The following is a 25,526-nucleotide window of genomic DNA, read 5'->3' as shown; positions in this document are numbered from 1 at the left end:
TCTGTTTCTAGGAATATATCCATTTCTTCTAGGTTTTCCAATATGTTTGCATATAATTGTTCATAATAATCTCTTATGATCATTTGTATTTCTGTGGTATCAGTTGTAACATGTCTCTCATTTCTGATTTTTTTAATGTTTATATTTGAGATAGAGTGGGGGAGGGGCAGAGAGAGAGGGAGACAGGATCTGAAGCAGGCTCTGCAGTGAGAGCAGAGAGCCTGAACCATGAGATAGAGATTCATGACCTGAGATGAAGTCAGATGCTTAACCAACTGACCCACACAGGCACCCCTCTGATTTTATGTTTTTAGGCACTCTCCCCTTTTTTTTTCTTGATGAGTCTGCCCAAAGATTCATCAGTTTTGTTTATCTTTTCAAAGAACTCCCTCTTAGTTTTATTGATCTTTTCTGTTTTTCTTTATTTCTATTTTATTTATTTCCACCTGTCTAGTTATTTCATTTCTTCTATTAACTGTGGGCTTTGTTTGTTCATCTTCTTCTAACTTCTTTAGGTATGGGTTAGAAATTTATTTGGGGTATTTTTTTTTTTCTTGAGGTGGATCTGTATCACTAAAAATGACTCTTTTAACTGCTTTTGCCATGCCCCATAGATTTGGAACATTGTGTTTTCATTATCATTTTTCCTATAGTATTTTTTAAATTTCCTCTGATTTTTTTCTTTGCCCCATTGGATATTCGGTCGCATGTTGTTTAGCCTTCACACATCTGTGTGTTTTCTACGTTTATTCCTATAATTGATTTCTACTTTCATACCATTGAGCTTGGAAAAAATACTTAATATGATTTCAACCATCTTAATTTTGTTGAGAATTGTTTTGTAACCTAACATGGGAGAATGTCTCATGTGAGCTTGAGAAGAATGTGTATTCTGCTCATTTGGATGGAGTGTTCTTTATATGTCTATCAAGGGCATGTGGTCTAATGTGTCACTTAAGGTCACTGCTTCTTTAATAATTTTCTGTCTAAATATATCTATCTATCTCTAAATGGGTGTTAAATTTCCCTACTATTATTGTATTTCTGTCAATTTCTCTTTGTGTATGTGTTAATATTTGTGTTATGTATTTATATGCTCCTCTGTTAGATGCATAAGTATTTACAAATGTTTTATCTTGTTGGATTGATCCCATTTTCATTCCATGATGCCCTCGATTTCTTTCTTTTAGTTTCCATTTGTATGGAGTATCTTTTCAATCCTTTATGTGTGTCCTCAGATCTGGAGTAAGTCTCCTGTAGGCACCATATAGATGACTCTTGTTTTTAATCCATTCAGCCACACTTTTTTCTTTTTTTTCTTTTCTTTTATTTTTTTCAATATATGAAATTTATTGTCAAATTGGTTTCCATACAACACCCAGTGCTCATCCCAAAAGGTGCCCTCCTCAATACCCATCACCCACCCTCCCCTCCCTCCCACCCCCCATCAACCCTTAGTTTGTTCTCAGTTTTTAAGAGTCTCTTATGCTTTGGCTCTCTCCCACTCTAACCTCTTTTCTTTTTTTTTTTTTTCCTTCCCCTCCTCCAGGGGTTTCTGTTAAGTTTCTCAGGATCCACATAAGAGTGAAACTATATGGTATCTGTCTTTCTCTGTATGGCTTATTTCACTTAGCATCACACTCTCCAGTTCCATCCACGTTGCTACAAAGGGCCATATTTCATTCTTTCTCATTGCCATGTAGTACTCCATTGTGTATATAAACCACAATTTCTTTATCCATTCATCAGTTGATGGACATTTAGGCTCTTTCCATAATTTGGCTATTGTTGAGAGTGCTGCTATAAACATTGGGGTACAAGTGTCCCTATGCATCAGTACTCCTGTATCCCTTGGGTAAATTCCTCGCAGTGCTATTGCTGGGTCATAGGGTAGGTCTATTTTTAATTTTCTGAGGAACCTCCACACTGCTTTCCAGAGTGGCTGCACCAATTTGCATTCCCACCAACAGTGCAAGAGGGTTCCCGTTTCTCCACATCCTCGCCAGCATCTATAGTCTCCTGATTTGTTCATTTTGGCCACTCTGACTGGCGTGAGGTGATATCTGAGTATGGTTTTGATTTGTATTTCCCTGATGAGGAGCGACGTTGAGCATCTTTTCATGTGCCTGTTGGCCATCTGGATGTCTTCTTTAGAGAAGTGTCTATTCATGTTTTCTGCCCATTTCTTCACTGGGTTATTTGTTTTTCGGGTGTGGAGTTTGGTGAGCTCTTTATAGATTTTGGATACTAGCCCTTTGTCCGATATGTCATTTGCAAATATCTTTTCCCATTCCGTTGGTTGCCTTTTAGTTTTGTTGGTTGTTTCCTTTGCTGTGCAGAAGCTTTTTATCTTCATAAGGTCCCAGTAATTCATTTTGCGCTTGACTCTGGAGACTCCTTTCTGCTAATCCTCTGGCGGTTTTCTGGGTTATTTAGGCAGGTGTAGGTGGAATCTAAGTGATCAGCAGGACGCGCGGTGAACCCAACGTCCTCCTACGCCGCCATCTTCCCTCTTCTCACAAACTTTTTTCTTTTGATTGGAGCATTTAGTCCATTTACATTTAAAGTAATTATTGGTATGTATTTGTTGCCTTGAAAATTTTTTTTGTCTGATTGTTTTTGTAATTCTTCTCTGTTTCTTTCATGTCTCTTTCTCTTTTCCCTTGTGCCTTGATGACTTTCTTTAGTGTTATGTTTGGATTATGATCTTTATTTCTTGTGTATCCCTTACAGGCTGTAGATTTGTAGTTATCAGGAGTTTAATATATATTACCCTATGTATATAGAAGTTTATTCTAAGTTGGTGGTCACTTAAGTTCCAATACTTCCTAACACATTCAATTTTATGTATTTGTCATACATTACATCTTTTTATTTTGTGTATTCCTTAATAAATTATTGTAGATATAGTTGATTTTACTGCTCTTGTCTTTCAACTTTTGTATTATTTTTTTAAGTGTTGATCCACTATCTTTAGCATATGTTTGCCTTTACCAGTGAGATTTTTTTCCTTTCTGCCTAAAAAGTCCCTTTAACCAATTTAGTGGTAACGAAAACTCCTATAGCTTTTGCTTGTCTGGTAAACTAGCTCCCTTTAATTCCAAATAACATTTCCAGGTAGAGTATTCTTAGTTGTAAGTTTTTCCTTTCAGCACCTTCAATATGTCTTGCCACTCCTTTGTAGCCTATAAAATTTCTGATGAAAAATCAGCTTATAGTTCTGTGGGAGTTTCCTTATACATAACTAATTGCTTTCCTTTTGCTGCTTTTAAGATTATCTCTTTAATTTTTGACATTAGTTATAATGTGTCTGTGCAATTCTCTTTGGGTTTATCTTGATGGATCTCTCTGTGCTTCCTGGATCTGGATATCTCCTTCCTTCCCAAGGTTAGGGAAATTTTCAGCTATTATTTCTGTAAATGCATATTATGCTTCTCTTTCTTGCACCCATATAAAGCTAACATGATATGCTTTATGTTGTCTCAGAGGTCCTTTAAATTATCTTCATTTAAAAAAAATTCTTATCATTTTGCTGTTCACTTTGGGTTATTTCTATGACTCTATCTTCCAGATTACTGATCTATTTTTATCATTTAGTCTACTGTTGATTCCTTCTAGTTATTTTCATTTCTTTAATGTATTCTTCAGTGCTGATTGTTTTTTTCTTTCCAAATTGTCATTTAAATTCCAGTTGGTTAACATACAATGTAATAATAGTTTCTGGTGTAGAATTTAATGATTCAACACTTCCATACATCACCCTGTGCTTATCAAAACAAGTGTGCTCCTTAATTCCCATCATCTATTTAACCCATCCCCCCCACGGGCCCACTCTCCCTCTGGTAACCATCAATTTATTCTCTGTAATCAAGAGTCTGTTTCGTGGTTTTCCTTTCCCCACCCCCATGTTACTTTTTTTTAATATATACTAAATATAATTTATTGTCAAATTGGTTTCCATACAACACCCAGTGTTCATCCCAACAGGTGCCCTCTTCAATGCCCATCACCCACTTTCCCCTCTCCCCCATCAACCCTCAGTTTGTTCTCAGTATTTAAGAGTCTCTTATGGTTTGCCTCCCTCCCTCTCTGTAACTTTTTTTCCCCATTCCCCTCCCCCATGATCTTCTGTTAAGCTTCTCAGGATCCACATATGAGTGAGAACATATGGTATCTGTCTTTCTCTGCCTGACTTATTTCACCTAGCATAATACCCTCCAGCTCCATCCATGTACGTTACAAATGGCCAGATTTCATTTTTTCTCATTGCCAAGTAGTACTCCATTGTACATATGAACCACATTTTTTTTATCCATTCATCAGTTGATAGACATTTAGGCTCTTCCCATAATTTGGCTATTGTTGAAAGTGCTACTATAAACATTGGGGTACAATTGCCCCTATGCATCAGCATTCCTGTATCTTTGGGTAAATTCCTAGCAGTGCTATTGCTAGGTCATAAGGTAGTTCTATTTTCAATTTTTTGAGGAACCTCCACTCTGTTTTCCAGAGTGGTTGCACCAGTGTGCATTCCCACCAACAGTGCAAGAGGGTTCCCAGTGCAAGAGGTTCTCCACATCCTCACCAGCATCTATGGTCTCCTGATTTGTTCATTTTAGTCACTCTGACTGGCGTGAGGTGATATCTCAGTGTGGTTTTGATTTGTATTCCCCTGATGAGGAGTAACGTTCATCATCTCTTCATGTGTCTGTTGGCCACCTGGGTGTCTTCTTTAGACAAGTGTCTATTCTTGTCTTCTGCCCAAATTTACTGGATTGTTTTTCAGGTGTATTTTGGTGAGTTCTTTATAGATTTTGGATACTAGCCCTTTGTGCGATATGTCATTTGCAAATATCTTTTTCCATTCCATCGGTTGCCTTTTAGTTTTGTTGATTGTTTCCTTTGCAGTGCAGAATCTTCTTATCTTGATGAGGTCCCAATAGTACATTTTTGCTTTTAATTCTCTTGCCTTTGGAGATGTGTCAAGTAATAAATTGCTGCAGCTGAGGTCAAAGACATTTTTTCCTGCTTTCTCCTCTAGGGCTTTGATGGTTTCCTGTCTCACATTCAGGTCCTTCATCCATTTTGAGTTTATCTTTGTGAATGGTGTAAGAAACTGGTCTAGTTTCATTCTTCTGCATGTTGCTGTCCAGTTCTCCCAGCACCATTTGTTAAAGAGACTGTCTTTTTTCCACTGGATATTCTTTCCTGCTTTGTCAAAGATTAGTTGGCCATATTTTTGTGGGTCCAAGTCTGGGTTCTCTATTCTATTCCATTGTTCTATGTTTCTGGTTTTGTGCCAATACCATACTGTCTTGGTGATTACAGCTTTGTAGTAGAGGATAAAGTCTGGGATTGTGATGCCTCCCGCTTTGGCCTTCTTCAAAATTACTTTGACTACTTGGGGTCTTTTGTGGTTCCATACAAATTTTAGGATTGCTTGTTCTAGCTTCGAGAAGAATGCTGGTGCAATTTTGATTGGGATTGCATTGAATGTGTAGATAGCTTTGGGTAGTACTGACATTTTAACAATATTTATTCTTCCAATCCATGAGCATGGAATGTTTTTCCATTTCTTTGTATCTTCTTCAATTTCCTTTATAAGCTTTCTATAGTTTTCAGCATACAGATCTTTTGCATCTTTGGTTAGGTTTATTCCGAGGTATTTTATGATTCTTGGTGCAATTGTGAATGGGATCAGTTTCTTTATTTCTCTTCCTGTTGCTTCATTATTGGTGTATAAGAATGCAACTGATTTCTGTACATTAGTTTTGTATCCTGCGACTTTGCTGAATTCATGTATCAGTTCTAGCAGACTTTTGGTGGAGACTGCCGGGTTTTCCATGTAGAGTATCATGTCGTCTGCAAAAAATGAAAGCTTGACTTCATCCTTGTCAATTTTGATGCCTTTGGTTTCCTTTTGTTGTCTGATTGCTGATGCCAGGATTTCCAACACTATATTAAACAACAACGGTGAGAGTGGGCTCCATGTCGTGTTCCTGATCTCAGGGGGAAAGCTCTCAGTTTTTCCCCATTGAGGATGATATTAGCTATGAGCTTTTCATAAATGGCTTTTATGATGTTTAAGTATGTTCCTTCTATCCCGACTTTCTCGAGGGTTTTTATTAAGAAAGGATGCTGTATTTTGTCAAATGCTTTTTCTGCATCTATTGACAGGATCATATGGTTCTTTTCTCTAATGTAATTTATTGTCAAATTGGTTTCCATACAATACCCAGTGTGCATCCCAACAGGTGCCCTCTCCAATGACCATCACCCACTTTCCCCTCTCCTCCACCCCCCATCAACCCTCAGTTTGTTCTCAGTATTTGTCTCTTAGGATTTGTCTCCCTCCCTCTCTGTAGCTTTGTTTTTCCCCCCCATTCCCCTCCCCCCTGGTCTTCTGTTGAGTTTCTCAGGATCCACATATGAGTGAAAACATATGGTATCTTTTCTTTTATTAATGTGATGTATCACATTGATTTGCGAATGTTGAACCAGCCCAGCAGCCCAGGAATGAATCCCACTTGATCATGGTGAATATTCTTTTTATATTCTGTTGAATTCGATTTGCTAGTATCTTGTTGAGAATTTTTGCATCCATATTCATCAGGGATATTGGTCTGTAGTTCCATTTTTTGCTGGGTCTCTGTCTGGTTTGGGAATCAAAGTCATGCTGGCTTCATAGAATGAGTCTGGAAGTTTTCCTTCCCTTTCTATTTTTTGGAACAGCTTGAGAGGGTAGGTATTACCTCTGCTTTAACTGTCTGGTAGAATTCCCCAGGGAAGCCACCTGGTCTAGGACTCTTATTTGTTGGGAAATTTTTGATAACTGATTCAAGTTCTTCACTAGTTATGGGTCTGTTCAAATTTTCTATTTCTTCCTGTTTGAGTTTCGGAAGCATGTGGGAGTTTAGGAATTTTTCCATTTCTTCCAGGTTGTCCATTTTGTTGGCATATAAGTTTTCATAGTATTCCCTGATAATTGCTTGTATTTCTGAGGGATTGGTTGTAATAATTCCATTTTCATTTGTGATTTTATCTACTTGGGTCTGTTTTTTTTTTTTGAGAAGTTTGTTTTGCTTCTTAAATTCCCCATATGAGTGAAAGCATATGGTATTTGTCTTTCTCTGACATATTTCATTTAGCATAATATTCTTTAGCTCCATCCACAACATTGCAAATGTCAGTATTTCATCTTTTATGGTTTGGTAATATTCCTGTGTATGTGTGTGTGTGTGTGTGTGTGTGTGTGTGTATCCACACACACCATATATATATATATACACAAGTATATATACTATATATATATATATATATATATCCCCCACATATATACAAATACCCCACCCCCCCAACACACTACATCTTCTTTATCCATTAGTTGATGGACATTTGTGTTCTTTCCATAATTTGGCTATTGTAGATAATGTTGCTCTAAATACTAGGGTGTATCCCTGCAAATTAGTATTTTTGTATTATTTGAATAAATACCTAGTGGTGCAATTGCTAGATCACAGGGTAGTTCTATTTTTAACTTTTTGAGGAAAGTCCAGATTGTTTTTCCAGAGTTGCTGCACCAGTTTGTATTCCCATGATTTGTACTCTTTTTTCTCTTTGTTGAAATTCTTACTGTGTTCATCCATTCTTCTAAATACAGGAAGTAGCTTAATGACCCTTACTTTGAAGTATCAGGTAGATTGCTGATCTCTCATTTAGTTCTTTTCTGAGGTTCTATCTTGTTCTTTCATTTGGGATATTTTCTTATTTCCTCATTTTGCCTGAATCTCTGTTTCTATTTATTAGGTAGTTCAGCTAGTCTCCCTCTTGAAGGAGTCACCTAGTGTAGATGTCCTGTGGGACCCAGAAACACAATATCCCCTGGCTACTAGAGCCAGGCAATGTAGGGGTGTTTCCTGTGTGTGCTGCATGTACTCTCCTGTTGTGGAGCTGCAACTACTTCAGAATCACTGGTGGGGTGGGGTAATCCCAGGCCCAGGTGGCTGTCATGCCTGAATGCATCTGTTGTGGCACATTTCTGGGTGGGGATGGCCCCCAACTGTAGCTACTTTTGGAACTTTGGTGGAGGGAGCTGTCAACCTGTTGACTCTGAGGCCCAGCCGAGGTGCTTGGGTGTGTGGGGCTCTCAGCAGGGCACGCTTCCTGGCATTAACAGTCTAGGGAAAGGACTCCTAAATGGTGACCGCCAGCACTGGGATCAGGATGGCAGAATTAGCAAAGATGATTGCTGTCAATATCTCAGTCCCTGGTGTTAGGTCCTGCTCCCTCTTGTGTCTCTGGCAGCCATTTGAAGGTTAGTGACTCTCTTCTACCTATGGTCTACATACTCTTTGATCTAGTGTTTCTGCCCTGGTTTCTGGGTTGAGTGTGTACACAGGCCCTTTAAAAGTGGCTTTTCCTTTCCCTACAGTTCTGTAGTTTTCCTGGACATATTCCCCATTCATTTTCAAAGCCATGTGTTTTGGGGTCTCATCCCTCCTGTATGAGACCTAAGGGCTAAGGTGCATAAGGTGGAGCTTGAATTTTTTGTTCCTCAAGGAAAAGTTCTGTACCTTTGAGATTCTTCCCAACCATGGAACTCCAAGCCTGGGGTGTGTCCCCTCCCCCTGACCTTGGTGAGACCATCTGTCTGCCTCTTCTACCTCAGTGCTGTCCCTTGCTGTGGAGGTTCTGTTCATCCAGTTTCTCAGACCCCTTCAGAGGACATTCTTCCATATGTAGTTGTGGACTTATTGTGTCAGTGGAAGGATGTCAGAACAGGATCTTTCTATACTACCGTCTTGAACCTCCTCCTCTGGGAAGCAATTTTTAAAGTAGCAAAATAGACCCCATTCAGGAAAAGACTAGTAGGTATTATTTTCCTGCTCCCTCTGTGCTGATTTTGATGTGACAGCTGGAGTTGAGTGTACCTGTGCCCATTAGTAACTGCCTTTGTTTGCTATAGCCTTGTAGGGCTTGTGGACACAAATCCCGTTGGCTTTCAGAGCTAGGTGTTTTGAGGGCTTGTCCCTCAGATGGGAGTCTTAGAAGTTGGGGTTGTAGATGTGGCATCCAAAGTCTTCTCTCAAAGAAAAGCTGGTATTCGGAGATTCTCTCCCGATTGTATGGCACTGTGCAGTGTGTAGGCACCACTTATGGTAAGAGTGTGCCTAAACCTTTTCTACTCACTTTGATATGGATGCATTTAGTTCCTCCAGTGTGTAAGACTTGCTCAGCTAATTTAAGGGTTTCTTTCAGATGGAATTGTTCCATGTGTCACTGTTCATTCAGTGTGTCTGTGGGAGGAGGGGAGTTCAGGAGCCTTCCATGTTGCCATCTTTAAAGTTGCCTCTATATTTTCTAAACTGTGTTTCTGAGGGTTTTTATCCCCTTAGGCTGGGGAGAATTGAGCATCGCTTGATAATAGGAGGAGTCCCCAATGAGGGAAGTGTTTACAATAAAAAGAAAACATTGTGGGGGGGGGGAGCTGGGTTTTGAGAGGAGAAATATGAATTCAAGATAACAGAAATGGGCTTGACGCTGGATGTGGTCAATAGGGATGTGCCTGCCTTTGGGGTGAAAGGGAGGAGAAAAGGATGGCAGAACTACATGGTGTGAGTGATATTCAAGGAAATTGGGGAAACACATTTCTGATGTGCCGTGTTTTCTTGGCAAATTTGGAGGAACAGCTTCTGATTGTGAGAAAAAGGGAGGTGGCTCAGAAAGGAACATGAAAAAGAACTGGAGACGGTGTATGGTGAATGGAAAGGAGGGTAGAATTTAATATAGAATCCCACCAAATGTGCTCTTATTTCTGACATGCATTGGTCGGGCCTTTGTGGTGAATATTAGAAACAAAAATTATTCTTGTGCTATCTATTGAGTGCTTGCAGTGTGTCAGGAGCCAAGCTAAGCATTTAAATGAAAATTTTTATTCAATCTTCTGAACAGCCTTTGAGGTAGTAGTGTTTATACTTGCTAACCTATAAAATCAGGATAATAGTGAAATCAAGAGGGAGTTGAATCCTTGATTGGCTACCTATACTGACAGTGGTCACTGTGCAATTCATTTAATCTCTTGAAAGTCCAGATTAAGAATGAGCAATAGGATCACTATTTTATAAAATTATTAGAGCTAGTAAATGAGATAATATAGATTAAAAAGCTGAATACTCTGAGTACTTGATTTTTTACACCATTTTAGAACATGGGCTGTTGCTGAATGAACAATTTGATTCAAAGTCATTGTGATCTGAGTTTGTGTTCTCTCTCCCCTAAGGGAGACGGGACCTTGCACCACAGAAGGGACATTCTCTGTTGTTTCTCTTACCAGGAAAAGGGTGACATAGCCTGGTATAAAAAAAAAAAAAGCAGTATCAGTAGAAACAGTGGTCTGGAGTCCAACAAGGGCATTCACAAACAAACTTTGGAGACCTAAGGACCCACCCCACACTAGCTGTGGTTCACATGTTGCAGCTGTAACTCCTGGGTCTATAGTTGAAATATTCTAGATTGTGTCTGCCTCTCATTTATTTTGTGACTTTGGGGTTTGAGGAGGCCTATTGACTTTTCCAAAGTAGAACTAAACAGTGGTCTGCATCTCAGAGAGAAAGCTACAACAGGTTGGTTAAGCCTATACATTTTGGAGCAATTCTTGGATCCTTAGTGCATAAAAAATTTCCACTAGTACAATAAACAGTTGCAAGGGCCACAGTAGGATGACAAGGCAGCAGATAACTGGGGAGTTCCCTTTGGCAAGAGATTCAAATATATTTTTGCAAACATTGATTAATGAAGCTACTTGTCCCCTAGGAGGAGCAGACCTGGATACCACTGCTTTTCTGCAGGTGTGTTGAGAGAAGGGAACCCTGGGAAAGAGGGGGGCGGGGGGGGGGGGGCAGGCCATATTCCCAGGAGAGCATCAAAGGCGATTTGAGCTCAGTCTCCTATGTGCACCAGGTGTTACTCATAGATGCTTCCCCAAAAGGATCTAAAGTACTTCTCCAGGCCAAAGCTGGAAATACTAAAATCTCCCTGACCCACAAGAAACACACATCGCCTTACCATTGTGGCTGAAATACTGCTCATATTTATTAAAAAGGTTGAACATAATGCATCTGTAGGGATCCAGTTCCACAGTTCTCAAAACACTAGCTGTAAATCACCCTTAGGCTTGTCATTCCCTTGGGTGGAAGCAAAAGTGCTTTAATGAAATGGCCCCAGGAAGAATTAACCATTGTATCATGCTATGAAGAATGCAGCTATAAAGGAGCAGCAGAAGCTTGGAAATGAAGCAAAAGCTGCCATTCCATCCAGTCCAGGGTGTAGACTTCTCCCCTTGAGCATCAGCTTGCCCCTCAAGTGACGCATGTCCATCCTCCCAACCAGCTGCCAGAGCAAGAACTTGGTTTTCCTACAAGCAGTGGAAGGGAGATCTGACAGTATAATTGCCATTTCTAATGGAAAGGACAACATCATCAAGCACTGAAGTGTCTGGGGTGGTCTAGGGGGAGATTTCCTGATGAGGAACCTGCAGGTTCCATCTGGAACAGCACAGAAAGGAGACTTGTAGATTTGGAGGTCCATCAGAAGACAATCACAAGACGGCCACTCAGCTACCTTCTGAGTAACACAACTGGGACTAGATCAAATGCTACTAAAGTAAGGGCTCAGATGTTGGACCTAGTGGATACTCTTTTTACTTGCACTGTCTTTGAAGCTGTCTTTCCAAAGAGGGTGAAGAGTTCTGACTATGTACAAAACTGGATGCACTGACATGTGGACTCATGTGAAAACATTCCTCCCAGGATTGGACAGTCCAGGGAGGTGGAAAGTGCTTGGAATGCCTGGAACCATGTCTGACATTACTGGAACCATGTCCGGTATTTTCACTGTAGGCATCTCTGCCACAAGCATTTTCACTGCATAACACATTGGCCAGAAGGCAATGTGGCCATAAAAGATAAATTAACAAAAATAAAAGAGGAGCCTTAAAAAGGACATAAGAAATATTTTTTTCATGTTACATTAAGAGAGGTATTAGTTTTCCAAATACGAGGATGCACAGTTGTAACTAAGCTTTGTATCATATGATGAAAGCCTTCTAGATAGATGTTGTAATGCTTTTCTAGCCGAGTTATTTCAACTCATGAATTACCATTTTGCATGATAGTTTTGTTGCTGTATTTTTCTATCAAGTCCATATATGTAGTTATCATGCACCATTTTAAGGCCACCATGTGTACTGGTCACTGTATAGCCCATTAGGAGGGCTAAGATTCATGCAATATAAAAATGGGAACTCTGTCAGTGGAGAAATTAAACTATCAACTAGTCATTTCATCTCTGACAGCAACATTACCTTACAGCTAATGTGTTACGTGGCAAAAATGTTTGCCGTGAAAATGCTTGCGGCAAGACTCTGTAGAACTGCCTGGATGGTAAACTTGACTCCATTAGGTAAGGAGGTGTCTTTGCAGAACGTAAGTTAATAGTGTACTGGGTCAACTCACCTCAAAATCAGAGCAGCTAGATGGAGTTAATGAGCAAGCCATGCTAGCATTTAGCAGTGGCTGAGATAGTGGTCAGACTCTTCCAGCTCAGGAACATGGTTTGCTAAAACATGGCCAGTCCATAAAGGCAATTCCCCTTTAGATTAAAGTGACCCATAGGTGTCCTCTTTAGCTCTGGGTAACTGGTGTTAGAAATCAGGTATAATTCATATTACTCGATTACCTGCTCCCCACCCCCACCCCCTGCGGCAACTCAGTACGCTACCTGTTAAGACCTTATATGAAGTCTTACAATGCCTCAGCTGTGAGGAAATGCTGGCAGGGGTAGGGACACCATGCACAGGTTTATTTACAGGTATCCTTGGGTGCTTTGCAAGACTGCCATCCTCCTTCCAAAAATGTAGCAAATAAGACATCAGAAGGTTCCACGACTTGCTATAGATCCCTCCTCAGAACTAATGGTGGTCCTGGAGCTCCGAGCTGAGATCATACTGCTTCTCCTCTGAAATAAGGCTGAACCCCTGGGTTCTTGTGCAGCTAGAGATTCTAAAATGTTCTTTCCACAGTAAGCACACTTTCCAGGGTGGACAGGCCCTAGGCAAGCACGTGACACTCCAGGATCTTCCTGGCTCTGGACTGGCAAGCACCAGGCCTGGGAGCAAGACAGGGAGGGAAGGGAGCCCAGCAGCCAAGGAAATAAGCAAGACTTGCCCCTTTAAGCAATGACGCTCGACCAAATTCATATTTAGAATTCATCTACAAGAGTGCACAGACAAACCTGCTATCCCTTCACATTCCCTGGTAAGAGGCAGCATGCTCTAGCAGGGCCAGGCAAGGCCACTGCTCAGTCCCTGCTACCCCCGCAGGTAGGTGGCAGCGGGTGGCTCCTGCCCCAGGGCATTAATGTGTGGGACGGAACCTGCTGCAGCCGCTAACTTCTCACTGAGCTTCTGGTTCACTAGCTCCAGGTGGCGCCCATTCTTCCGGGCCTGCCTCAGCGACCTCTTGACCTTCTTCACCCGATCCCGAAGCTGCTTGTTCCGCTTCTCAAGGGTGGCCACCTTCTGCTGCAGTTTCTTCACATGGTCCTCCTCCTCAAACAGGGCCTTCTGCACTGATGAACACATGAGCTGGGAAAGCAAAGGCCATGGGAGAGGCAGGTGAGTTTCATTATAACCTCCCCAGGGCAATTTTCCTGGGTGCTGCCAAGTACCCAACAACACAGACCCTGACCTAGCCAACAGCCCCAACCCCAGGATGAGGATTACCTTCAAGGCCCCTTCTCTGTCTCACCCTGTGAACCCCGTCCTCATGGCAAATATAAAGCCCCTCTTTTGCTTTCGGTATTTGGGTACCTTCAACAATTTAATTTTTAAGCACAAGGGCGTTGTTTGTCTTTTTAAATGCTTACCAACGTGTATACCATTGATTTCCTGAGGGGGCTTGTGATCTTTCCCTTTTTGTGCTGATTCAGCAACTTTGTTCAATTCTAACCTGTATTTAAAACATTTTCCAGTCAAGTCAACGTTTGAGGATCGTTGATAGAGGGCTTTCAGGGCATTTCTACTGAACGGGCATTGTGTACAGTAAGCATCAGATACCCCCACTCTGGAAATTGTTCTGGTCATGGCAGAGACCATGAGAAAGAAAGAAACAGAGCACGAGCGAGAGAGGGGTAGAGACAGAGAAGGAGACCCAGAATCTGAAGCAGGCTCCAAGCTGTCAGCACAGAGCCTGACACGGGGCTCAAACTCACTAACCGTGAGATCATGACCTGAGCAGAAGTCAGAAGCTTAACCAACTGAGCCACCTAGGTGTAAAACTGAGTTTTTGTTTCTTACCTAAGCCACCTGGTTCTTTTTTTTTTTTTTAACAGAAAAGATATTCTAAATTTTGTTACTCCAATCAAAAAAGAGCTGTAGTAAATCAACAAGTTAAAGATCAAAACCCCAGACAGAAAAATACAAAAAGTGGGGCACCGGGTTGGCTCAGTCAGTAGAGCATGTGACTCTTGATCTTGGGATTGTGGGTTCAAGCCCCATGTAGATGTAGAGATTACTTTAAAAAATAAAATCTTTAAAATACACAAAGAATATAAATAAGATTCATGCAAATTAGAGCTATAATGAATTGCTCTCTTTCAGATTGGTAAAATCAAAAAGTCAGTGTTTGCAGGAATAGGCACTTCTGTACCGTGAATATAAACCTCTAGAAAAAGTGATTTGGCTATATGTACCAAAATGAAAACTGCATGTAGCCTGTGACCTAGTCATTTTGGAACTTCATCTCATAGAAATACTCCCCCATAAGAGACTCTTAAATAGAACACACCGAGGGTTGATGGGAGTGAGGAGGAGAGGGGAAAATGGGTGATGGGCATTGAGCAGGGGGGCGCTTGTTGGGATGAGCACTGGGTGTTGGACGTAAGTGATGGGGGACTCCACCCCCAAAACCAAGAGCACACTGTATGTTAGCTAACCTGACGACAAATTTTATTAAAAAAAATACTCCCCCCTGGGGGCACCTGGGTGTCTCGTTTGGGCAACTGACTTCAGCTCAGCTCAGGTCATGATCTTGCGGTTTGTGGGTTGGAGCCCTGTGTCGGGCTCTGTGCTGACAGCTCAGAGCCTGGAGCCTACTTCGGATTCTGTGTCTGTCTCTCAATAATAAACAAACATTAAAAAACATGAAAAAAAAATACTCCCCCATGTACAAACATATATACAAAAACAAATAATACTGTCTGAAGACATCTCTCATTTTTGTCCCCTCATCCCACAACAAAAATTGACCATCCATCCCTAAGCAATAGTGCCTTTGAGAGAGCTATGGGATCCAGCATAATATGCCAAAGGTCCCAGGAGAAGCATTGGCGACCCCATGTATCAGGTAAGAGGCAGAGAGACCTCATTCTTACCTAGGGACCCTGCCGTGATCCATGAGATAGTTCCAGCCTCTCTCACCCAGAGGACCTCAATATATTTTTCTAAAAATACCTAAGTAGGGCTGGTAGATATATGAAAAGGTGCTAGACAGCACGAATCATTAGAGAAACGAAAATCCAAACCACAATCAGATATCATCTCCTACCTATTAGAATGGTTATTATGAAAAAACCAAGAGACAGGGCACCAGTTCAAGACAGTGACATAAGAGGATCCTGGACTCCTCTCCTCCCATGGACACACCAAAGATACAGCCACCTAAAGAACACTTTCCTCTGAAAGACATCCACAAACTAGTTGAGTGACTCCGGAATATTATGGAAACAAGCAAAGATCCTACACTGAAATATGTACAAGAGGCTGACACACTTGTCATCAACCCCAACCCTAGTGCCACCCCCACAATTGGGAGGGAACTCACAGCTCTGAGCTTCTCCTTGAGGAGCAAAGTATTTGAACCCCCTATCTGGCACTCAAACTTTTAAGATGTGTACCTGAGAGATGAGCCCCTGCAACAGGTAGCTTTGAAAGTCACCAGGGCTTGTGTCCATGATACTCACAGGCTATACAAAACTAAAACCATTCTTAAAGGCCTAATGGCTACCACCCTCCAGGGCCTAGTACAGAGGCAGCAGATTGAAAAGCACCCAACCCTTCTGTGTAAGAGGCATATTTGTTTATCTCAAAGTTTTGACCTAATAAGCAGGCTTCTAATTTCACACACAACAAAATGCCTACTGATAAGACTCTCCCAAGAGAGTGGAGGCCAGTGGGAGTCATCTTCACGTTCTCCCTCCATCACCAGCGTTCCCAAGAAAGGAGTTGGTGTACACATCTGGCACCCTGGCTTTTGTGTCTGACACACAGGACATGTCCCTTGAGAGCATGGCATATGTTCAGGGGTTCATCATGACCACAACAACCAAAGAAACACTTCTTAACTATCACCACAGAGCTCAGCACAGAGTGAGCAGACAAAAATGCCCATCTCTCCCCTGAAAGAAATGTATCTATAAACTTTAAAAGTTGATACCAGAAGGTCTGGCTTCCAATTTGGCATGAATCCAGATGCGGACTGAGATCTGCCCCTCTGAGACACTAAAAGGTCTTGGCATAGCCTCCACCACTGGGAGCTACTAAGAATAAAGTAAGCTGCTTGGACAATCACAAATGCTGAGAGACAATCAAGAGCTAAGCCAGAGGAGAATAATATGGTTTATCTCCAACATGAGGCCATTCCTTCAAGACTGGGAGACTTGGTTATTTTATCTAATGCATAGAAACCAGTACAGAGATCAAATGAAGAAATGGAGTAATATGTTCCAAACAAAACAACAAGATAAAACCCCAGAAAAAGACCTTAATCAGGGTAAGTGATTTACCTGACAATAAGTTCAAAGAATAGTGATAAAAGATGTCCACAGAGTTCCCGAGAATAATGCATGAACCAGGTGAGAATTTCAACAAAAAGAAAATATAAGAAAGTACTTAATGGAAGTGACAGAGCTGAAGAATACAACACCTGAACAGAAAAATGCTACAGAGGTGTTAAACAGCGGACTTGAAGAAACAGGAAAAGGATCCATGCACTCAAAGACAGGTCAGTGGAACTTATCCAATTAGAACAGCAAAAAGAGAAGAGATTGAAAAAGAGTGAAAATAGCTTAAGGGACTTACGGGACAACATCAAGCAGACCAACATTCACATTATGGGGTCCAAAAGAGGAAGAGAGAAAGAGGCAGAGAATGTACTTAAAGAATAATGGCTGAAAGCTTCCCTAACCTTTGGGAAGGCAACAGGTGTGCAACGGCAGGAAGCACAGAATATTAAATAAGATAAACCCAAAGAGATGAGCACTGAGATACATTAAAATTAAAGCATCAAATTTAAAGACAAGGAGGAAATCTTAAAAACAGCAAAAATACCAAAAAAATTATTATGTATAATGGACTCCCCCCAAACATAGGACTATCAGCAGATTTTTCAGCAGAAGTTTTGCAAGCCCATAGAAACTTGCATGGTATATTTGCTGTGCTTTACAAATATTGCATTTTCTACCAGTTGAAGATTTGTGGCAATTTGTTTTATAAGTCTATTGGTGCCATTTTCCCAACATTTGTTCACTTTGTGTCTCTGTGTCACATTTTGGTAATTCTTGAAATATTTTAAACTTTTTCATTATTATATGCCATGGTGATCAATGATCTCTGATGTTACTCTTGTTCTGGGGTGCCATCAACCACATAAGAAGGTGAACTTTGTGTGTTCTGACTGTTCCACCAACTAGCCATTCCCATTCTCTTTCCCTCACTTTGGGCCTCCCTATTCCAAGACACAACAACAGAGAAATTAGGCCAATTTATAACCCTACAGTGGCCTCTAAGTGTTCAAGAGATATGTGAACATATCTCTCGGTTTATATCAAAAGCTAGACATAATTAAGCTTAGTGAGGAAGGAGTGGCAAAATCTGAGACAAGCCTCAAGCCAAACCTCTTACACCAGTTAACTGAGTTGTGAACGCAAAGTAAAATTTCTTGAAGGAAATTAAAGGTGCTAATCCAGTGGATACACAAATGATAAGAAAGCTAAACAGCCTTATGGCTGATGAGGAGAAAGTTTTAGTGGTCTGGAGAGAGGATCAAACCAGCTATAAGATCACAGAACGGTCCTAACTCTCTTTAATTCTTTGAAGGCTGAGAGAGGTGAGGAAGCTACAGAAGAAAAGTGGGAAGCTAGCAGAGGTTGGTTCTTGAGGTTTAAGGAAGACACCATCTCCATAACATCAAAGCACAAGGTGAAGCAGCAAGTTCGGATGTAGAAGCTGCAGCAAGTTATCCAAAATATCTACCTAAAATAATTAATGAAGGCGGCCACACTAAAAGATTTTCAACGTAGATGAAACAGCACTCTATTGGAAGAAGATGCCATCTAGGACTTTCATAGCTAAGGAGAAGAAGTTAATACCCGGCTTCAAAACTTCAAAGGACTGACTGATTCTTTTGCTAAAGGCTAATGAAGCTGGTGACCTTAAGTTGAAGCCAATGCTTATTTACCATTCTGAAAATCTTAGGGCCCTCAGGCATTATGCTACACCTACTGTGTTTTATAAATAGAACTAAAAAGCAGGGTGAACACACATTTATTTACAACATGGTTTACTGAATATTTTAAGCCCACTGTTGAAAACTGCTCTCAAAGAACAGACAAATTCTTTAAAAATACTATTGCTCATTGACAATGCAACTGGTCACCCCATAGCTCTGATGGAGATGTACAATGAGATTAATGTTTTCATGCCTGCTAACACAACAGCCATTTTGCAGCCCATGGATCAAGGAATCATTTTTTTTTTAAGTTTTACTTATTTACTTTGAGAGAGAGAGCACATGCAAAGAAGGGGCAGAAAGGGACAGAATCCCAAGCAGGGATTCTGCTGTTGACAGCACAGAGCCCAATGAGGGGCTCCATCTCATGAACCGCAAAATCATGACCTGAGCTGAAATTGAGAGTCAGATGCTTAGCCAACTGAACCACCCAGGTGCCTCTCAAGAAGTCACTTTATATTTCAATCTAATTGCTAAAAATACACTTTATAAAGATTTAGCTGCCACAGATAGTGATTCCTCCAATGAATCTGGGTAAAATAAATGGAAAACCTTCTGGAAAGGATTCACTTTTCTGAATTTTTTTAAAACATTCATTTTTGAGAGACAGAGTATGAGTCAGGGATGGGTGTAGAGAGAGGGAGACAGAATCTGAAGCAGGCTCCAGGCTCTGAGTTGCCAGCACAGAGCCCAAAACAGGGCTTGAACTCACAGACTGCAAGATCATGACCTGAGCTGAAGTTGGATGCTTAACCAACTGAGCCATCCAAGTGCCCCAGGATTCACTATTCTAGATGCCATTAAGCACATTCATGATTCATAGGAAGAGGTTAAAACATCAACATAAAGAGAAGTTTGGAAAAAGTCGATTCCAACCCTCATGGATGATTTTAAGGGTTCAAAACTTCAGTGGAGGAAGCAACTGCAGATGAGGTGGAAACAGAAAACCAGAATTAGAAGTGGACCCTGAAGATGGGACTGAATTGCTGCAATCTCATGATAAAACTTGGATCAGGAGTTGCTTCTTATAGGTGAGCAAGGAAAGTGGCTTTTTGAGATGGAATCTAATCCTGGTGAAGATGCTGTGAAGATTGCTGAAATGACAATAAAGGATTTAGAATGCGACATAAATTTAGTTGAGAATCAGCAGAGCAGGATTTGAGAGGATTGACTCCAATTTTGAAAAGGAAGTTCTACTACTGGGAAAATACTATCAAGCAACATCATATGCTACAGAGAAATCCTTCATGAAAAGAAGTCAATCATTATGGTAAACTTCATTGTTGTCTTAAGGGAATTTTGCCAGTTACCGCTACCTTTTGTAGCCACTCTCCTGATCAGTCAGCAGCCATCAACGATTACTACTCACTGAAAGCTAAGATGATGATTAGTAATTTTTAGCAAAGTGTTTTACAATTAATGTATACTCATTGTTTTTAAGATATAATACTACTGTGCACTTAACAGACCACAGTACAATGTAAACATAACTTTTATATGCACTAGAAAACCAAATGCTTCACTTTACTTGCTTTATTGAAATATTCACCTTATTTTGGTGGTCTGGAACAGAGCCCACAATATCCCAGAGGTATGGCTATAGATACAAAGAGAAGAAAAAAAACCCTGCCAACCAAGAATACCCTACCTAGCAAAACTGTCCTTTAGAATTGAAACAGAGAGTTTTCCAGACAAGTAAAAGAAGAGTTCATCACTACTAGACCCACCTTTCAAGAAATATTAAAGACTGTTCTTCAAGGTGAAAGGGTAACAATATATGAAAATCATATCATCAAATCAAATAAGAGAGCAAGAGAAAAAGAAAGGAATGGAGGAATTATAAAACAACCAGCAAACAATGAACAAAATGGCAATTCATACATATAATGGTCCACATGTTCCAATCAAAAGACAAAGAGTGGTTTAATGGATAAAATACATGACCCATCTATCTGGTGCCTACAAAAGAGTCACTTCTGCTTTAAGAACACATAGACTGAGGGTGAAAAGATGGAAAGATATCTATGCAAATGGAAATTAAAGGAAATCTGGGGTAACCACACTGTTATTAGAAAGAATAGAGTTTAGGGTAAAGGCTATAATAAACACAGATAAAGGAATCAATTCATCAAAAGGATATAACATTTGCAAATATTTACTTACCCTATAGAGGATCACCTAAATATACAGAGGAAATATTAACATACCTAAAGGCCAAAATACACAGTAATACAATAATGGGGGACTTTACAATCACCCCATCAAAAAATGAATAGATTATGCAGAGGAAACAATAAGGAAAATTCTACTTAAAGTACATCTGAAACCAGATAGACCTAACAGATATATACAGACCATTTAATGCAGAAACAGAATATACATTCTTCTGAAATGCTCATGGAACATTCTCCCTGATCAATCCTATATTTGGCATCACATCATACATCTTAATAAAAGACTGAAACCCAAATATCAAGCTGCTTTTCAAACCAAAATGGCATTAATTATAAGAAAATTGGAAAATTCACAAATATGTGAGATTAAACATACTCCTGACCCATAGGTCAAACAAGTAATCAAAACCAAAAAACAACACCAGGGGCCCCTGGGTGGCTCAGTTGGTTAAGAGTCAGACTTCAGCTCAGGTCATGATCTCACGGTTCCTGAGTTTGAGCCCCACCTCAGGCTCTGTGTTGACAGCTCTGAGCCTGCTTTGGATTCTGTGTCTCCCTCGCTCTCTGCCCCTCCCCTGCTCGTGCTGTCTCTCAAAAATTAATAAACATTGAAAACAACAACATACCAAAACTTACAGAAATACAGCAAAATCTGAGAAACAAGAAATCTCAGATAAACAACCTAACTTTACATCTCCAGAAACTAGGAAAGGAAAAAAATACAAAGTCTAAAGATCAGACCAGAAATAAATGAAATAGAGAATAAAAAGGCAACAAAAAAAATTAGTGAAACTAAGAAGTGATTTTCTGAAAAGATAAGCAGAATATGCTAGAAATCAAAGAGATGTTACAACCGTTACCACAGAAATACAAAGGTTTTTAAGAGACTACTGCGAGCAATTATATACTAAAATTGGACACTGGGAAGAAATGGATAAATTACTAGAAACATACAACGTACCAAGAGTGAATTTATGAAGGAATAGAAAAAAACAAATTACTAGTAAGTACATTAAATCTGTGATCCATACTCAAAACACCTGCCAAAAAAAGTCCAGAACTAGATAGTTCAATGGTGAATTCTACCATCAAAAAAAATTTTTTTAATGTTTATTTATTTCTGAGAGAGACAGAGGGGCAGGGAGGGGCAGAGAGAGAGGGAGGCACAGAATCTGAAGCACACTCCAGGCTCTGAACTGTCAGCACAGAGTCTAATGCAGGGCTCAACCCACGAACCGCGAGATCATGACCTGAGCTGAAGTTGGACACTTAACCAACTAAGCCACCCCGGCATCCCTCTACCAAACATTTAAGGAAATATCAATACCACCCCGTGTGCAAAACTTCCAAACTCATTTTATAAGGCCAGTAATTACCTTGACACCAAAATCTGACAAGAACACTACAGAAAACAAATTATTAGCAAATGAAATTCAATAATACATTCATAAGATCATACACCACAATTAAATAGGATTTATTCCAAGGATGCAAGTGTAGCTCAACATCTGTAATTCCATCAATGTGATGTATCACATTAATAAAATGAAGGGTAAAAACCATATGATCATCTCAATCAATGCAGAACAATCAGTTGACAAAATTTAACATCACTTCATGATAAAAACTCTCAGAGTGTTATAAAGGGAACGTACCTCAACACAATAAAGGCCATATATGAAAAGCCCACAGCTAAAATCATACTCAGCGGTGAAATGCTAAAAGCTTTTCCCCTAAAATCAAGAACAAAATAGGGATTCCCAGTCTCACCACTTTTAAGTCCTAGCTGCAGCAATTAAGCAAAAAAAAAAAAAAAAGGCATTCAAATTGGAATAGAAGTAAAGCTGTCACTAGTTGCAGTTGACAGGATATTACATGTAGAAAACCCTAAAATTCCAAAAAAAAACAAAAAACTATTAGGATACACAAGTTCAACAAAATTGCAGGAGACAAAAATATAAAAATCAGCTGTGTATACACTGTTATTAGTGTATACACTTATAACTACCAGAAATAGAAATTTAAAAACCCATTTACAACTGCATCAAAAGGTATACGAAACCGAGGAATAAATTTAACCAAAGAGGTTAAAGACCTATACACTGAAAACTTTAAGATTCAATTCAATCCCTATCTAAATTCCAATAGAATTTTTCACAGAAAAAGAATAACCATAAAGTTTTTATGTAACCACAAAAGACCCTGAATACCCAAAGCAATTTTGAGCAACAAAGATGAGACAACACACTTCCTAATTTCAAACTATATCACAAAGCTATCGTAATCAAATAGTATGATACTGGCACAAAAACAGATACATAGATCAACAGAACAGAGTCCAGAAACAAACCTGTGCACACATAATCAATTAGTTTACAACAAGGGAGGCAAGAATATATGAGGGAGAAAACACAGTTTCTTCAATAAAGGGTGCTGGGAAAACTAGACCCTTATCTTACACTGTACACAAAAATTAATTCAAAATGAATTAAAGACTTAAATGCAAGACCTGAAAATATTAAATTCCTAAAAGAACACATAAAGGATAAGCTCCTAGACATCAGTCTTGGAAATGAATTTTTGGGTTTCATGCCAAAACAAAAAAGCAACAAAACCAAAAGTAAACAAGTGAGGCTCCATCAAACTAAAAAGCTTCTGCACAGCAAAGGAACCATGAACAAAATGAAAAAAACAACCAGGGGTAAACTGGGAAGATGGTGGAGGATCCTGACCTCAACCTGTCCCACAGACACAATTAGACAACAACTACATGTATTGCAACTCTCCCTGAAAACAACCCAAAGACTGGTAGAGCAGGTCCTTCCACAGCTACGGGTAGAGATAAGGCCCCACTGAAAGGGGTAATAAGGGGGAGAAATGTAGTCAGGAACCAAACCCTCTGACACAACCAATCACAAAAGAGAGGGGATCAGACCCCACACAGGGCACCACCCCCTGCCCTAGGGACTCACACTAGGAAAACAAGTCCCCGTAATGCCTGGCATTGAAAATCTGTGGTTCTTAATTCCAGAAGACCCTAAGAGTGATAGGAAATGAAGTTTCCACCCTTAAAGACCCAGCATCCCAAATAACTCTGTCCAAACGCAGTTTGAAAAGCACCTCGGACACATGTGAAAGAGATCTGTTGACTAATTTTAAGACAAGTGCCAGAAAGGCAGCAATCTGCAAGAGACTTCTCTAGGAACAAAAGTGCTGACAGGTAACATCTTTCTTGCCCTCTCCCAGACTAGACAATACTTAGAGTATTAGCAATGGATGTCACATCTACCTTGCTAGCAGAGCATACCCCACCCTGGCAGGCAGTCCTCAAAAGTGACTCCCACCACACCACACCCAGCAAGCAGGCCTAGGATGGGACTGACACCTCTCAGAAGTGACTCCTACCCTGGGGTAGGAGGTAGCTAACCCCACATACCAGTACACCCACTGCTCCTGCAGCCAAGGCTTTCATTGGCTGTCCAGGGAGAAAGCGCTATTCATCAGCACACCCAGAGTAGTCCTAGTAGTAAGTGCAGACACCCAGGCTGAGTGCCAACCCTGCCTACCTGCCAGCCCAGCCTCTAAATTGGTCACATATGGAGCAAGATCTATACACCAGTGTGCCCATGGCATGTAAAGTGCGTCATTGCAGCCAGCTGAGCTGAGGGCCACGTCCACTAACCAGCATGCTCACATCAGTCATGGTTCAGCCACAAGAAAGCATACACAGCCCACACAGAGGACAACCCTGGAGCACCTGGTTCTAGTGACCAGAGGGGATTAAACTACAGGGAACTACAGGATCCCATCTACATAAAGCCACTACTTTCAAAACTTGGAGATGTAGTTGGTCTACCTAATACATAGAAGTGAGTTAGACAAAATGAGGAGACAGAGGCATGTATCTTGAATGAAAAAAAAAAAGACAAAAGCACAGTAAAAGAGATAAATGAAACAGATAAGCAATATAGTTGATAAAGAGTTCAAAGTGATGGTCATAAAGGTAGTGGACTTGAAGGAAAAATAAACTCAGTGAGAACTTCAACAAAGAGACAAAAATATATAAAGGTAGTTGAAGAATACACTAACTGAAATGAAAAATACACTAGAGGGAATCAACAGAAGATTACAGGATGCAGAAAAATGGATTAACTAGCTGGAAGACAGAGTAATGGAAAGTAACCACGCTGAGCAGCCAAAAGATAAAAGTATATTAAAGAAGAGGTGAAGATGGCAGCAGTAAGAGGACCCCTAAGGTCACCTTGTCCCACAAATAGAACTAGGTAATTATCAAATCATCCTAAATACCCCAGAAATCAACCTGAAGATGGTCAGAACAAACTCCACAAGTAAAGGTTGAAGAGACTACATTGAAGAAGGCATAAAGGGTGGAGACATGGTTTGGGAGAGAAACATCATGCTCAGTGAGGTCATGGAGAAGGATGAAAGACAGATGGGTGTCTGGGAATACCCAGAAAGACAGGGGAATGCACAGGGGGAAATGAATCCCTGTAGCAATTAGCTTAAAAAGTAAGAGAGGACAAATTTCATGACTTTTGGCAATCACTGGGGCTTAAAGCCTGAAGTTAAAGGTCAGTGGGCTTGGCTTGGAGAGAGCCCAGAGGGCAATGGGACTGCTGTTGGAAAGAAGGCAGGGCAGAAAGCCCCTGACAGACAGCATGGAAATAGTGATCCAAAGAGTGCCTGGGGCACACAGTGGGGAGGTTATTTGTTCATCTCAGAGCATGTCCCAGAGAGACAGTGTTCATGGAGAGACCCCTTCAGGCAC

At 40.4% G+C, this 25,526-nt stretch overlaps 1 protein-coding gene across 2 annotated transcripts in view; it reads right to left on the bottom strand.

Moving 5' to 3' along the window:
• Positions 1-11,066: 11,066 nt before the first annotated feature.
• The window catches only part of CCDC3 (coiled-coil domain containing 3), a 194,840-nt gene continuing 180,380 nt past the window's right edge, over positions 11,067-25,526 (bottom strand). The window contains exon 3 of one of the 2 annotated variants that reach the window (XM_058681884.1): positions 11,067-13,642. In XM_058681884.1, the coding sequence (XP_058537867.1) occupies positions 13,367-13,642 (276 nt within the window). In that variant the 3' untranslated portion in view covers positions 11,067-13,366. The remainder of the gene's footprint in view (positions 13,643-25,526) is intronic. The other variant, XR_009247785.1, reaches the window with a different exon arrangement.

The sequence above is a fragment of the Neofelis nebulosa genome, chromosome 8 (genome assembly GCF_028018385.1).
Source record: "Neofelis nebulosa isolate mNeoNeb1 chromosome 8, mNeoNeb1.pri, whole genome shotgun sequence".
Classification (NCBI taxonomy): domain Eukaryota; kingdom Metazoa; phylum Chordata; class Mammalia; order Carnivora; family Felidae; genus Neofelis; species Neofelis nebulosa.
This window is presented reverse-complemented; position numbering and strand designations above follow the sequence as displayed.